The sequence below is a fragment of the Podarcis tiliguerta genome, assembly GCF_965153285.1.
Source record: "Podarcis tiliguerta genome assembly, chromosome: W".
In the NCBI taxonomy this organism is placed as follows: Eukaryota; Metazoa; Chordata; class Lepidosauria; order Squamata; family Lacertidae; genus Podarcis; species Podarcis tiliguerta.
In genome coordinates this window covers 7,609,610-7,626,528 of record NC_139552.1, presented here as the reverse complement: position 1 = coordinate 7,626,528, position 16,919 = coordinate 7,609,610, and the positions used below count along the sequence as shown (strand labels likewise).

The following is a 16,919-nucleotide window of genomic DNA, read 5'->3' as shown; positions in this document are numbered from 1 at the left end:
GTGAAAAAGACGAATATGAGTGGGGAATGGGTAACATACAGAGAACTAATAAGGAAAATAGACGGTAAATGGACGTTGAAGCCATATGAAGAAGTGAAAAGATATGTGAATGACTGGCTGCACTATTACCAAATTAATGAAATGTTTAGAAAAGAGCTTGAGTTAAATGGTTTTGCGGAGAAAGAGTCGAAATTCCAGAAAGAAATAATAAACAGTGACTATAAAATTTTGGCTAAAATGTACAACATATTGTTAGAATGGCACACAAAAGATGAAGAGATAAAATCAGTTATGATTGACTGGGCGAAAGACTTTGGATATAACATATATATGGAGGATTAGGAGAAATTGTGGAGAGAAGGATTAAGATTTACTGCTTGTACAACTATAAAAGAAAATGTGATGAAAATGATGTATCGATGGTACTTAACACCAGTGAAATTAGCTAAGATGTACAAGGGATGTAACAAATGTTGGAAATGTAAAGATAAAGAAGGCTCCAGGACTCTTTGCAGGAGACAAGCGGAGAGGGGACAAGTGCTCCTTTGCCCACACCCACCTTGCGCAAAAAGCTTTCGCGCAGGCAACGGGGGAGGAGATTGGGCATCAAGCAGCTTTTATGTTGGAAGCGGTTTAAGAAATGCCCACTGATGGATTCTGCCAGCGACTGAGGCAGCCACGAGATAGAGGCTGCCCTGTCAGAAAGGGTTCAACCATGCAAGCTAGCCATGAGTAACGGCAACTTACGCACAAGCAATCCCTAGAACCATTACAGCAATCCGTCAGTCACTTACGTTGCTTGTGCGCAGCATGGAGGAGAGACAGCATGAGCGTCACCAGGGGATCCGGAGCTCAAGAGAGTGCAGCTGGAGGGGAGAGTCTGGTTGAGAGGAACCGAGACTTGGAACAGCATGTGGCTCTCCTAACGGCGAGGCTGGATGAAAGGCAAGCTCTGGATGCACAGGTCAGACCCACCCCCATCGCCAGGAAGGTACCTGGGTTGGTGCAGAAGTTTGGGGGGGACCCCCAGGACTATAATGCGTTCCGAACGGAAATAGAATATGCCCTAGAACTGCAGCATAATGACTTTGCAGACGACTTAGAGAGAGTTGCTTACGTGGTGGGGCACCTTCAGGGCGGGGCTAGAGATTGGATTAGGCCCCTTATGGCCACGCAGAATACTGCCCTGAAGGACCTTAAGAAGTTCTTCCAAGCGATGGATGCAATGTATTCAAACGAAGTGGCACAGAGTGTGACCAGGCGGGAGCTGATGAGATGCAAGCAGGGGAGCCAATCAGTTCGAGAATACTGGTCACGTTTTGCCATGCTTATTCACCGACTTGGATGGTCTCTGGACTCGGAACCAGTGCAGATGCTATTTGAGGAAGGGCTTTCTGCTGGTGTGAAGGACGAACTGTCAAGGGCGCCCCGTCCCCAGAACATGGATCAGCTAACCAAAGCTGTGCTTGCTATTGGAGTACGCCAGGAAGCGCGCGCTCAGGAGAAGCGCGAGGGAAAGGGAGGGGAACGTTGCCTTGACTACCGCATTCCTGCCATACCAGGAGAGCTTTCCCAGGCTGGGGAGCCCATGGAAGTGGACGGGGGCAGGGCCAGCAGCGTTTTGAAACCCAGTGAAGGTCGCAAAAGGGAGGGAAAGGATTGGAAAACAGTAAAAAAATGCTTTCTCTGCCAACGGCCAGGGCACTTTGCTAGGGTTTGCCCTCAGAGAAAGGCGTGGCAAGGGATGGCGGGAACTGCTGCCAGTGGGGAGGAAAAGCAAGAGCCTGAACAGGTGCAGGGAAACGACAGGGCCTGGCTGCCCAGCAAGAGGGAAGGCAGCCAGGCAAACAACCAATAAAAGTTCCCCAACCTGAGCCCCCCAGGGCAGCTATAGCTGTAGAAGTGGTGCTAGAACTCCCAAACGGGTACCCAGTCAAGGTTGAGGGGTTGCTGGATTCAAGCAGCTCCTGCAATTTCTTCAGCAGGGAATTTGCCCTAGAGCATCAACTCCACTTAATACCTTGCAAGTGAGCACCATAGATGGCAGGGAACTTCTGGGAGGGGAAGTGACACACCAGACCCCACCAATGCGAATGAGGGTGTCCAGGCACACAGAAACCATCGCCTTTCACGTGGCCACGCTAGCTGGACCTCCAATCATACTGGGAATGAGCTGGCTAGCCCTGCATGACCCAGTAGTGTCCTGGCACCAGCAGTCAGTCACCTTTGGGTCTACGTACTGTTTGGATCACTGTCTGGGGGGGGACCCCAAGAATGACTGTGGCCAGGGTGGCTGGGCTGGCAGTGGGAACAAAAGGGGAGGTGCCAAGACAATATGCTGACCTAAGGGAAGTTTTCAGCGAGAAGGAGGCCGACAAACTACCCCCCCCCACCGGCCCTTTGACTGCCAAATCAACTTGCTCCCAGGGGCGCAGTTACCAACGGGGAAATTGTATGCCATGTCTGACAAGGCGATGCAGGAGTTGAGGCAGTTTATTGACAAGCATCTGAAGAGAGGGTTCATAAGAGAATCAAAGGCGGTGGGGGGCAGTCCCGTGTTCTTTGTGGACAAGAAGGAGACAAACCAACCCAGATTGGTTGTTGATTATAGGGCCCTAAACTTGGTGTCAGAACCAGTGACCTTCCCTATGCCCAGGATTGATGACATTTTAACGCAAGTGAGGCGGGGAAAATTTTTTACTAAACTGGATCTCCGGGGAGCGTACAATCTGATTAGAATAAGGGAAGGGGACAAATGGAAAACCACCATGTTCACCCCCCTGGGGGCGTTTGAGTACTTGGTTATGCCCTTTGGATTACAATCAGGCTCCGCCTGCTTTCAAGCTTTCATGCACCACGTGTTGGGTCCCCTGCTGTTCAAGAACTGCGTGGCCTTTCTGGACGACGTCTTAATCTATTCGGACAATGAGGAGCAACATGTCAGAGACGTCCGGGAAGTGCTAAAAAGACTGCATAAGCACCAGCTGTGGGTCAAGCTGGAAAAAATGCCAGTTCCATGCCAGAGAAGTCGAATTTCTGGGGTACAAGTTGTCGGACAAGGGTCTGGCCATGGACCCGAGCAAGGTGCAGGCGGTACTGGAGTGGAAGGCCCCCAAGGCCCGGAAGGACGTGCAAAGGTTCCTAGGGTTCAGTAACTTCTACAGGAAGTTCATCAAGAACTTCGCCCACTTGACAGCGCCCATCACCGATTGTCTCAGCAGCAAGAAGAAGTTCGCCTGGACAGAAAGTGCCCAGCAATCCTTTGAAAAGCTGAAGAAGGCGTTCGCTTCGGAAGAGCAGCTCCTGCATGTGGATCTGACAAAGCCCATGAGGTTGGAAACCGACGCGTCTGACCGAGCCATTGGGGCGGTCCTTCTCTTGCAGGGGGGAGCCAAAGGGGACTGGAGACCGTGTGCATTTTCTCAAGGAAGCTGAGCAAATCGGAGCAGAACTATACCGTATATGACCGCGAACTGCTGGCGATCTATGCGCCGTTCCGATGATGGAGACATCTGTTGATAGGGGCGCAACACAAGATTCAGGTCTGCACTGATCACAAGAACTTAGAATACTGGAGGACCGCGCGAGTACTCAACCAGAGACAGATTCGATGGGCACAGGAATTCTCCAAGTTTTCCTTCGAGATCCGGTACGTACCGGGAAAAGAAAACGTAAGAGCAGATGCGCTCTCCCGTAAGCCGGAGTACATGGAAGGAGAGGGACCACCCGAGATACGACATGTTATCCCCGAGGACCGATGGGTGTGCTCAGCGCGCGCAGGCTTCAGCATGCAGGCAGCTCTCCGCAAGCAGCGGGAGCGCTCCCGCTGCTTGCGGAGAGGTCCGTGAAGCCTGCATTCGCCCCATAGGACACACACACATTTCCCCTTCATTTTTGGAGGGGGAAAAGTGCGTCCTATAGGGCGAAAAATACAGTAGATATAAGAAATTAGATTTAATGAGAATATGTTTAATTATGAAAAAAAAATGTGTATTGGCAATAAGTAATATGAATTTGAAGTATGGAATAGACGGGAGGTTGGGTCTTTAGTGTTAAGACCAATAGATGTTTTATTGTTTGCTAAGAATATTATGTGTCTATGGTTATTTTTGTAATTTGTGTATAATTTGGTATTTGTGTTTTCTGTTTGTTTGTTTTTCTTGTTGTATAAATAAAAAACTTTTAAAAAAAATAAAAAAGGGGAAAAAAATAAAAAAAAAGATAACAACATTGCGGATGCTCTATCTCGTTTCCAGATGGATCACTTTCGCTCATTGGTGCCGGATGCGCAGCAGCTGCTGCAGCCGTTTCCGGAGCACCTCTGGAGTATTGGCAACGAGAAGCAATAAAGGGGATATTGTCAGCAGTTGCACCCTCAACCTTAAGATCCTATAACAAGGCGTGGTTAGATTTCACATATTTTCACCAGGAAAAAGAGCGGTTTAAACCAGGCAGGCCCCCGTCTAAGTTAAAGGTCATAGAATATCTTGTGCGCCTCCGCAATCTAGGTAGGGCCCCCAAAACCCTCAATATTCATTCAGCGGCAATATCGTTCTTCTCCAAAGCCTGTTCTCAGTCGACCCCTGTGCACACTTCGTGGTACGGAAGATGCTGGAGGGCTGGCGCAGGTCTCGGCCTCCTAACGCCGACAGCAGAAGGCCCATAACTTATGACATACTCATGCAAATTCGTAAGAAGCTCAGGGTCATCTGCTGGTCCAGGTATGAAGCCAGGTTATTTTCCACAGCATTTTCCTTCGCCTTCTTTGGTGCCTTACGCATAGGCGAGGTGGTCTGTGAGGACCAGCCATCTAGTAGCAATAGGGGGCTCCTGTTAGAGGATGTAACCTTGTCAAGCTCAGAAGTAATATTAAAAATCCGCAGCTCTAAGACCGATCAACTTGGTAGAGGGGCTCTAATCCGCCTGCAGGCAACTCAGAAGGCTGGCCCCTGCCCGGTAAAGGACGCTAGAAAGTTTCTGTGCTTAAGACCAAAAGCAAGTGGCCCTTTCTTCATACATGCTGATGGCTCTCACCTGTCAAAACACCAGTTCACGAGGGTTATGCGCAAGGCGATCACGGGCATTGGACTTCCACCTGAGGAGTATGCCGCGCACTCTTTCCGCATTGGGGCTGCGACCACCGCTGTCCACATGGGTTTACCGGCTGAGAGGATAATGGGCATGGGGCGGTGGAAGTCTAACATGTACAGGGGATACATCCAGAAACCACATTAACTCCCCCTTCCCCCATCAATCCCCCTGACCCGGCTCTCTTACTCTCTTATTTCAGGTATTGGGGCGGTGCGTCTCTGGATCATTGGCCACAGTATTGTACACTGGGCAAGACTGCGTGCAGTTACCAGGGGCTGGTGCGATGACCTGCAACTCCCTAGCAATGTCGAAGTGTCCTGGATTGCACAGCATGGAATGCGTTGGGAAGAATTCTTCCCGGCAGTAACAAAAAGAATTGCAGCCGAAGGCCCACCTGATGCGCTGGTCATCCCACTGGGCGAGAACGACCTGGCTTATAGAAAAGGGGTGGACTTAATGTGGAATATTTTCAATGACCTGGAGGAGTTGCGGGCTTCGTATTCAAATATAACAATAATCTGGTCATCGTTGCTTGAGAGGCGCTGTTGGCGGGACGCCGCAAATCCCGTGGCTGTGAATAGAGCCAGGAGGATCCTGGAGCGCTCGGTGGCGCGTAGAGTGGCTGCGATGGGTGGGCGGGTCATTGAACACCCATGCATCCAGTTTAGCAAGGAAGCACTCTATCGCGGGGATGGCGTGCATCTCTCTGATGCGGGTAACAATATTTGGCTGGCCGACATTTTTCAGGGAATCAGGGATTGGTTACAGGTTTGAGGGTATTGGCGGCGAGCTGGGCTCGTGTGGCGATTAGGCATTGGCTGGGGTATTGTTATGCAAATGAGGACGGGGGGAGGATCGCCATCACCTCCCCCAATTCTTGAAGGGTAGTTCATTAAAGAACTCCGGGGGGCGTTGCCTCGTCCGAAACCTACGGAGGCTAGGGCCTAAAGCGCGCTCCCGAGCGGTAACCCCTTGGGGAGCGCCTAGGGATGTGCATCTCGGGGGCTCCCCCTGTTGGTGCTTAACCCTTCCCAGTTAGACCGGATAGTCTGTTAGGGCCAATGCCTAAGGCCAATACCGCTCTTACCTGTAATCAATAAAGTTGTGGCCATTTTTCGCCCATTAATCTAAATTCTGGTGTCTGGTGTCCTTATTTATTCCATCTGTGGGAGGGGCGGGTATCGCCACGCAACAGGATGCTGGACTTGATGGGCCTTGATCCAGTAGCCAGGCTCCTCTTACATTCTAAAATAATTATATTTCTGTCTATTCTGCAGACACTGACCCTAGATGCCTTGTCCATGTCCTACCCGTCCAATGACATCTGCAGCGCTGGCACAGAGGCCATCCAGCAGTTTCTGGGTGGAGGTGAGCAGAACAGAGGACCTGCCTAGTGCAAGCAGGGTGGAGAGGACCAGCCCAACAGTGCTTGATACCTCTGAGACTCTTTCCTCTCCTGGAATGAAGGGCCTTGGGAGGGGCTGTAGCTCAATCAGAGTGCATCTGCCTTGCATGCAGAAGGTCCCAGCTTCAATGCCCGGCATCTTCAAGCAGGGCTGGAAGAGAACCTTGTCTGGAATTGAGAATAGGGGCTGCTAGCCAGTGTAGATGGCCCTGAGCTACATGGACCAACGGTCTGGCTCAGTATAAGGCCACTTCCTATGAAAACATGCTTGCTGAATTCTAGAGCCACCTTGATGCGTTTGGTGGCCAAGCAGGGCTCAAGTCTCCCTGACTAATTTTTAGCGCTCTGCCCAGTGCATCACACTTACAGGTGAAACTCAGAAAATTAGAATAGCATGGAAAAGTTCATTTATTTCAGTAATTCAACTTAAAAGATGAAACTAATATATGAGATAGACTCATGACATGCAAAGCAAGATATGTCAAGCCTTTATTTGTTATAATTGTGATATTATGGCACACAGCTGATGAAAACCCCAAATTAACAATCTCAGAAAATTAGAATATTAAATCAAATCAGCAAAACAAGGACTGCAAATAGAGCAATATTGGACCTATGAGAAGTAGAAGCATGCATATGTACTCAGTACTTGGTTTGGGCCCCTTTTGCATCAATTACTGCCTCAATGCGGCGTGGCATGGATGCGATCAGCCTGTGGCACTGCTGAGGTGTTATGGAAGACCAGGATGCTTCAACAGCAGCCTTCAGCTCTTCTGTATTGCTCAGTTTCATGTCTCTCATCTTTCTCTTGGCAATGCCCCATAGATTCTCTATGGGGTTCAGGTCAGGCGAGTTTGCTGGCCAATCAAGCACAGTAATCCCATGGGCACTGAACCAGGTTTTGGTACTTTTGACAGTGTGGGCAGGTACCAATTCCTGATGGAAAATGAAGTCAGCATCCCCATAAAGCTCGTCTGCAGAAGGAAGCATGAAGTTCTTCAAAATCTCCTGGTAGACGGCTGCGTTGACCCTGGACTTAATGAAGCACAGTGGACCAACACCAGCTGACGGCATGGATCCCCAAATCTTCACTCCACACTGGACTTCAAGCATCTGGCATTGTGTGCCTCCCCATTCTTCCTCCAGACTCTGGGTCCTTGGTTTCCAAATGAGATGCAAAAGTTGCTCTCATCAGAAAAGAGGACTTGGAACCACTGAGCCACAGCCCAGTTCTTTTTTTCCCTTTAGCCCAGGCAAGATGCTTCTGACTTCGTTTCTTGTTCAGGAGCAGCTTGACAAGAGGAATACGACATTTGAAGGCCATCTCCAGGATCCGTCTGTGTGTGGTAGCTCTTGATGCACTAACTCCAGCCTCAGTCCACTCCTTGTGGAAGTCCCTAACACGTTTGAATGGTCTTTTCCTGACAATCCTCTCCAGGCTGTGGTCATCCCTGCTGCTTGTGCACCTTTTTCCTCCACACTTTCCCCTTCTGCATAACTTTCCATTAATGTGCTTCGATACAGCACTTTGGGAACATCCAACTTCTTCTGCAATTAACATTTGAGGCTTTCCCTCCTTATGGAGGGTCTCAATGATGGCTTTCTGCACAACTGTCAGGTCAGCAGCCTTCCCCATGATTGTGCTTCCTACTGAACCCATTGCAGGTGTTATGGATTGAATAGCTACTGCACCTTTTCACAATATTCTAATTTTCTGAGATTGTTAATTTGGGGTTTTTATCAGCTGTACCCCATAATCGTCACAATTATAACAAATAAAGGCTTGACATATCTCACTTTGTATGTCATGAGTCTATCTCATATATTAGTTTCACCTTTTAAGTTGAATTACTGAAATAAATGAACTTTTCCACGATAGTCTAATTTTTCGAGTTTCACCTGTATATACCCCTATCATGTCCCCCTCCTGACATTTACCTGTCTTTCCTCTAACTAAAAAGGCCCAAACATTGTAACCTTCTCTCACAGGGCAGTTGCTCCATCCCTTTTATCCTCCTAGCTGCTAATTTCTGAACCTTTTCTAGCCCTGCAAAATTCCTTTTGAGGTGGACAAAAAAAGTTCTTTTGAAATGCATTTTATCATCATCCAAAATGCCTTCCTTGAAACAGATCCCAGGATGGCTCACAATAATGATGATGAAATGCAATAAAAGGAAAAATATAATCCCTCAGAAAACAAGAAAACTGACTGAAAGGCAGCCACATAGAACCCAAAAGCTGGCTGAAAGCAAACAGAACCCCTTTCAAATTGCCCTGGTCAACAATAAAGTCTTAACTAATTGCTGGAAAAATTGCAAGGTCAGTGCCTGTGGAGATCCTCTAGGAAGGGCTTTTTAAAATCAAGGAGCCACTGCCAAAAAGGCCATCGGTTGTCTCCTGTACTAGTCCTACTCAGAGTAGATGCTTTGAAATGTAACAAATGACTTTGACCCATTGATTTTGATGGGTCTACTCTGAGCAGAACTTAGTTGGCTACAACCTCTTCTCTTTTGTGCTACCCAGAAATGCAGTGGTCCAGAGTCATGGAAGGTTGAAGACCCATTACTACCCCCCCCCCCATGGCCCCAGTCTCCAATGTCACCCAATTCACATAAAAGGGGGTGTTTTAGCCACTGGGAAGAAGTCTTAGCCTTTGTGTTGATTTGAGCTAATCAGAATGAAAGGAAGAGGAGTCATCCTCTGAGGACTGGCTCCAAGGATTACTCTGGAGAAAGCAAGCAGGGAAAATACTGAGGAGAAAGAGTTATGCGAGCTCCACAGTTAAGCATTTAGGAACCCTGAAAACAAAAGCTGCTTTGGTTTCTAGAGAATAGTGTGAAAGTTCTGTTGGAACTTCCAAGAGAATCACAACTTAAGTCACTCTGAAAGAAGATGTTGGAGGACTTCAGATCATTTGCACAGTTCCTGCACAGTAAATGGAAGATCTAGCTGAAAGGCAACAAATGAAGATCTGCATTGATTGTTGCAATGCATCACTAATTATTATTACTGTCTAAGTATAAAACTGTTGCATTTTAGAAAGGGATCTAGCTGTGAAGGGGCATGGCTTTGACCATCAAGAAGGGACCCTGCACTTCTGAACTGGCCACTAAACTACTGATGTAATCACAACACACTTCAGCAACAGACGGAGGAGGGTCTTAGTTGATGAGCAATGCAGGAGAAGTCTTGAGATTCATGCCCTTTGTACAAGTCTAGATTGGCACACAAGCTTCCCAGGAAGAGAAGAGCTGCTTATACCCATCCTAGTATGATCTGAAAGAAGCAAAGCTTTCCTTTCCAGCTCCATATTGACCTCTTCCTCCCGCTCAATATGAATTTTGCATCACACAAACACAAACAAAGCAAAAACTTCTTTGGGCACGTACCTCCAGTGTTCGGATGTGAGCCAGTGCCTGCAGCAACTCCTGCATTAGGTTTTCGCTGATGTCTAAGGTCCGTAGGCTAGGGAGGCTGGCAGTTCCTTCAGCTTGTTGCCTGCCAGGAAAGGCAGAATGTGCAAGACGCAGATATTAATGCACTTCTTGGATGTGTGTGTGTGTGTGTGTGTGTGTGTGTGTATAATGGCTTGATGATGTCAGAAGTTTTATTTTCAATTCTTTTCCTATCGACCCCTAGAATGGAAAATGCTGCCCTGGGGAAGTCCCGTCTGGTACCAGCCTTGTCACTGCTTGGGCACCAGGCAACAACATTCTTGGTTACCCCAGGCGTTTGGGCAGATGCAGGAATTGGATGTTTTTACTACAACTATTTATAAATCTATTTTTGTGTGTTTTTATTAGTGTGAAATATGTTCCCGTATCCCTGCGGATTGCAGCCTGAGGCATTTCCTCCTACCTTTCAGATTAAGCGTCTGCAGCTGGACAAGGTCCCCTATCGAATCTGGAAGGGCCTTCAATAGATTCTTTTCAAAGTTCAGGACCTATCAAGGACAGAAAGCAGAAACAAGAGGGGTTGGTCTCCTTCCTGTTCCATTAGGGAGAGGCAGTAGGAGGTTCCTGTGAAATCCAAGCCAGAGGGTGCACTTTACAGAGTGCTGAGTCTCTTGAGTTCAGCAGCCTGGTCTTGAGGGCAGGAGACAAAATGTCTTGTTTTGATGACCCTGCTAAAACCTCAAGTGCTAAGATCCTCAGGTGAGCACTTGTAAGGGAGCCAGCCAGCAATAAATCACACAGAGTAAATGAAGTTAACTCCTTCTTAGAAGAAACAAGGTCAGCTGGGTGTCAGACCTAATGAGCACAGCAACTCTGTGTTACGATATTGAAGCCTAAAGTGAAAAGCTGGGATGGAGTTTTTCCAAGCTTCTCAAACAGCTTCTGAAGCTGCTGAGTGCCCAAAGCTAAATCGGCAAAATTATGAGGCATGGGCAGAGTGGTGTCAGAGTTTACTGCAACAGTTTGGAGTGTGGCATAATGTGAGTGAGGCCCCTCCAGTTCCTCTGACAGAGAGATGGAAGACCCAAGATTCAAGGGCCATTGACATAATAGTCTTGTCCGTCTCTCTGGAGGAAATTGCCACACTAGCTGGCAACACCACTGCTCGTGGGATGTGGAATGCTTTGAAGCTGGCCCATCTGCCAGTCAACTCAGCCCAGAGTTTGACTGCATCGGAGGTCCTGGCTGTTTCCCAGAATGCAAGTCTTTTGCTTTCGGTTCTCTCTCACTGCCGGAACTCTCTCATGCTGGCAGTCATGGCTTTTCTTTGTTCTGATCAACGCTGAATAAGCCTCTAAATAATGCTCTCCTGTGTGCATCTTCCGTTGTGCATATCTGCTGATAGAGCGTGCAAGAGCTCTGGATCTTTGGGAAGCTATTTCTGGAGCTCCTGTCGCTAATTGCTGATACTGCGTGTCTACGGGAGATTGATGGATGTCCGGAGACGACGTGGAGTCAAGATGGACTTTATCTCCCTGGCAGTATCCCAACACTCTGCCCCTATGAGGCAGTTGTGGAGGCTGAAGGTCCCCACATTCCCACAGCTGCCTAAATCTCCTCCTCCCCTAGATTCTTCCCAAGATCCTTCCCAAGCAATCTGATATTCTGCCAATGCACCTGTCTCTGCTCCTCCCTCTTTGTGCCTCTCCTGGTCCTGGGAGACCAGGGGGAGGTGAGCAGAGCTTGTGGCAGCAGGAGGGGGAGACACCCTGGTATCTTCACCAGCCTGACTCCGCTCTGCCTCTTGGTCTCCTTCCTGTCCTGCTTCTTCCTCTACTTCTGATTCTGGACTTCTCTCTGTCACAGACTCCCCCTGCTCACTAGAACCTGTTAGTGCTTCAGCTTTCAACACCTCCTTCTCCAGGCTTCTCCCTCTGACCATTGGTGGTCCCACCACCAATCCCCGGACTCTGAGAACTTTGTCCCTTGGGGGTTCCGCAGCAGGTGCCTCCCACCATACCTGTGTTCAGCCAGTCCATGGCAGCACCTTCTCATGGTCCAATCAACATTGGAAGCTTTGTTTGTGGTGACACAAGAAAGAAACTGCACCCCGATTGTAGCATTCCCTCCCAAGAGAGGTTAGACTGGCTCCCTCTTTGCTATCCTTCCGCCAATAGACGGATGGACCTTTGGAAACTAAGGTGCAGATGATACTGATCATTCAGCTACTGTCAGGTCAAATTGGATTTTAACTGCTGGTTCTAGTGTTTTGATGTATTTAAGCTATTTTTTAAACTGGTTTGATTTTATTTGTATTTTACAATGATTCTTTTGAATGTTGGAAGCCAATTTGAGTCCCAATGTGAGATGAGAGAATGTCAGGATATAAAAACTTTAAAACAAACAAAAAAAACAGGAATGCCAGGCTCTTGGTATTCATAGAGACCTGGCCAATGAGCAGGTTTCACACTGGCAGCCAGTCACACGGGCTGATGTTCCACACAGGTTTCTCTCTGTTTCTGCTCTGTGATAACTCACCCAGCAAGGTCCTTTGTTGTTGTTGTTTAGTCGTTTAGTCCTGTCCGACTCTTCGTGACCCCATGGACCAGAGCACGCCAGGCACTTCTGTCCTCCACTGCCTCCTGCAGTTTCGTCAAACTCATGTTGGTAGCTTTGAGAACACCATCCAACCATCTCGTCCTCTGCCGTCCCCTTCTCCTTGTGCCCTCCATCTTTCCCAACATCAGGGTCTTTAGGCCCCCTTCAGGCATGTCAGGCATCTCCGTCGGCCCCTGCCATTTTAGCCGCAGCAGACAATCCCCCCCCTTACCCGACCCTTTTACCTCAAACCAACCCAACTCAATCGCAACCCTGCCAACCCCTCCCTACGCCTCAGCCCGCATCCACCCCTCCTCCTCCCTCTCCCATCCCTCCTTCGCCTGCCTCAGCCCCTGCGTGCTCTCCTACAGGAGCTGTGCGTGCCTCGCTTTTTCAAGCTAGGAAGCAAGGGCTCCTCTCTTTAGAGGGAGAGGCTGAATGGCCGGGGGAAATGCCATCTGCGTTCCCCATTTCCTATGTGAACCCAGGAACTGCACAACAACAAGTAATGTATGAAGCGATTCCTTATTCCGTTATGAGAGAATTAAGGAAAGCCATTACTGATTCCGGCCTAAAATCCTCTTATGTGATAGGGATGCTGGAGGGAATAGCAAATGGTTACACAATGCTACCTCAAGATTGGAAAGATCTAATGCGCATGCTTTTATCTCCTGCTCAGTATGTGGTTTTTGAAAGTAAATTTAAGCATAGCGCAGTAGCCCTGGCTGATCAACAGCATTCAGCCAACCAACTTTTTGGCGCTGGTCAGTATGATAACATACCAGCCCAGGCAACATTGACACCTGCACATTTCAGTCGCACCGCGACCTGTGTGCAACGCGCCTTTCGGACAACCACTGAGCTCCTTTGTTAATATTAAGCAACAACATTCGGAGCCTTACCATCAATTTATAGACAGATTGAAAGAATCAATCACTAGGCAGATTGATAACACTACAGCTCAAAATGAATTTGTTGAAAAAATTGGCTTTTGAAAATGCAAACACCGATTGCAAGAAGGCTTTGCAGTCAATTATACATCGCCCTAAATACGACCTGGCCGATATGATTCAAACCTGTGCAGAAGTCGGCAGCCAGAGCCATGCAATGTCTTTGCTTGCGGGCGCTATCCAAGCCAACAATAAGCCAATGGGCAATTGCTTTAATTGCAAACGCCCAGGCCATTTTGCTAAACAATGCAGAGCCCCTGGCGGGGGAGCAAACAGGAATGGTGATACCAACAAGACTAAGCCTTCCAAAAAATGCCCGAAATGCGGAAAAGGCTACCATTGGGCAAATCAGTGCAGGAGTTCGGGAAACTCCATGGGGGCCCAGCTCTCGGGCCAGGACAATTAGAGAGCCCTCTGCCTTTAGCTTCCACTATTGAAACATTTTCTAAAGATACACCCTTGGATCTCACCATTGATTTAATCAATCAGGAAACCAAAGACGCTGTTTTACCTGGTGAAATTGTGCTTATGCCCACCCAATTGGCGGGCCTACTACCACCTAAAGTCGCAGGTTTAATTTTACCCAAATTTTCTGCGGCCAAAGAAGGAATTAGGGTTATTCCAGGAGTCCTAGATCCTGACTATGTGGGCACAATCATGGTTCAACTTTGGAGCCATATGCCCATGCAGTTAAAAAAGGGTGAGTCTTGGGCGCATTTGGTAGTGCTCCCCTCTCATCTTTCTGTTTCAATTATGGATAGTAATTTGCACCAGCTCTCTCCTTTCCCTCCACAGCTGTTAGCTGTAATCCAGAGGATTGGTGAGCAGAAGCTTCTTCGTAAGTATAAAATCAATGGCAAAATTCTGGAAGGCTTGATTGACACGGGAGCAGACATTTCTGTAATTTCCAGTAGTTGCTGGGATCCCACGTGGCCCCTTGAGTCTGCTTCGGCGGTTTGGGGTGTGGGAGGACCTCAGACCTCCTCCAAAAGTGTACAGTGGCTGCCTGTTTCTCTGCCTAATAGCTCTGAAACCATCGCATACATCCAGCCCTGTGTGCTGAAAATCCACCTCAATCTGTGGGGCAGAGACTTACTACAACAATTAGAAGCTACCATTCAATTTAATGAGTAAGCTTGCACTTCCCCTCAACTGGAAATCCACCACCCCTGTATGGGTGGAACAATGGCCCATAACGGGGGGAAAGCTGCTTGCTTTAAAACAATTGGTGAATGAACAATTATTGGCAGACCATATAGAATTTTCAAATAGCCCCTATAATACCCCCATCTTCGTCATAAAAAAGAAAAGTGGAAAATGGAGATTTCTCCAGGATTTAAGGAAAATTAATGAAATCCTTGAACCCATGGGGCCTTTGCAGTGTGGTCTGCCCAAACCAAATGTGATCCCACATTCTTATAAATTGGCTATCATAGATTTGCAAGACTGCTTCTTCTCCATCCCCTTACAGGAGAAGGATCGTAAATTCTTTGCTTTTACTGTCCCTGTGTTAAATAATAGCCAGCCCACGGAACGGTATCAATGGAAAGTCCTACCACAAGGAATGCTGAATTCCCCTACCATGTGCCAATATTATGTGAATCAAGCCCTCCAGCCTTTCCGTCTTCCATATCCACACATTTTAGTCTATCATTACATGAATGATATTCTGATTGCTGGCCCCCACCTTCCCCCTCAATGGAAACATGATATAAAAGCCTGTTTGTCAACTTATGGTTTGCGAATTGCTCCTGAAAAGGTGCAGGAATCCTCTCCTTTTCATTACCTGGGACACAAAATGATAGCTAGTTATTCCATTCCAATAGTCCCTGAGCTTAATGTTCCAAAAACATTGAAATATGTCCAGCTGCAACAATTGCTGGGCAACATCAATTGGATAAGACCATACTTTTAAATCCCCCTGGAAGTCTTACGGCCGCTTTTTTCAGCCTTAAAAGGCCATCAATCACCTGGTGAGCAAATTATTCTGACCTCCTCTCAACAGAAAACCATTGCCCAGTTGAAAGAAATCATGCGTCTCCACTGGGTTGATCGAGCAATAACGTAGTCATAATGACAGATTCTGTCCAACCTTTTGCAGCCCTTATTCAATCAGACCCACCAAAAGTTCATATTATTGAATGGTTGTATTTACATCATACACCAAAAAACACGGTGACTCCCTTAGTGGATCTCCTTGCTCAGATCATCAGCAAGGGACGCCGCCGCTGCAAAAGTCTTTTTGGTATTTGTCAGAAGCTTAATGCTGGCCAGCTGGCATAGATAAGGCTCTGGGCTCCCAGCCAGTTTCCAAACTATTTGATTTATTAGACAAAGTTCAAACGTACATCTCCAGCGTTACGATTATGCGTCCTTCCCTTGTGGGCAGTTGTTCCCTCTAATCTTACTTTCTCTTTCTTCTTACCTAGCATCCCCATCGGCTAAGGCTCCTCCTTCTGTTTACTCTGTGTACAGCTTGACTTGTGCCTGGCTCGTCCTCCTCCCCCTCTACGTCAGACTGACTATCTGATGACAGGCTGCTTATAATCTCTTTCGGCTCTCTATAACTGCTGGTTTCTGTCCTTTCATCTTTTCCCGTTTGCCTCTCCCTGACAGTATTGATTGCCACAAAATTATTGTGCCCATGCCTCTAGAGCAATGGGAGACTGTTCTTTCCACCAGCATGGATTTGCAATGTACTTTAGCCGATTTCGTCGGTTCGGTGGATTGCCATGTCCCTGCAGACCCTCGCTTGCAAATGGGCAGACAATTTTCCCTATCTTTCTCTTCCATACTATCCCCTGTCCCTTTGGATGCCCCTACTGTTTTCACTGACGGAGCCCCCTCCAGGGGGGTGGTTGCATGGCAACAAAATGAGGAATGGCACAGCCTCTATACTCTCCCACAAAATTCAGCTCAGCGTTCTGAGTTAGCAGCTGCAGTTAAAGTGCTGCATCATTTCTCCTCACAGCCAATTAATTTGGTTGTGGATAGCCTTTACGTTGCCAATGTTATAACCCGTTTACAGGGCAGCTATGTAAGTCCTTTATTGGATGACAATCTTTTGAGTCTTTTCTTGTCCTTACAATTGCTTCTCTCCAATCGCACTCACCCACTATTTATGGTGCACATTCGCTCTCACCAACCTTTCCCAGGCTTTATCACTGATGGCAATGCAAAAGCAGATTCTTTGCTTAGGGCTTTACCTGTCTCCCCCATTGAAAGTCATGCTTTCCACCATCAGAATGCAAAAGCCCTCAGCCGCCAATTCAAAATTCCGTTGGAAGCGGCTCGTGCAATCATCCAACAATGCCCTCAATGCTCTAACCAGATTGGCCACCCCAGCCCTGGTGTCAATCCCCGTGGGCTGGAGGCCAACCAGTTGTGGCAAATGGATGTGACTCACTTTTCCCCTTTCTCACCTTGGAAGTACATACACGTTTGCATTGATACGTTTTCTGGCTATATTTGGGCCACCCC

General features: G+C 47.8%; 1 protein-coding gene across 1 annotated transcript in view; it reads right to left on the bottom strand.

Moving 5' to 3' along the window:
- LOC310668785 (E3 ubiquitin-protein ligase LRSAM1-like) overlaps positions 1–11,930 on the bottom strand; it is a gene marked incomplete at its 5' end in the record, with an annotated part of 96,831 nt that extends 84,901 nt beyond the window's left edge. The window contains 3 exon segments of the mRNA XM_083422114.1: positions 9,963–9,994; positions 10,355–10,439; positions 11,907–11,930. Of these exon segments, the coding sequence (XP_083278240.1) occupies positions 9,963–9,994; positions 10,355–10,439; positions 11,907–11,930 (141 nt within the window).
- Positions 11,931–16,919: the final 4,989 nt, after the last annotated feature.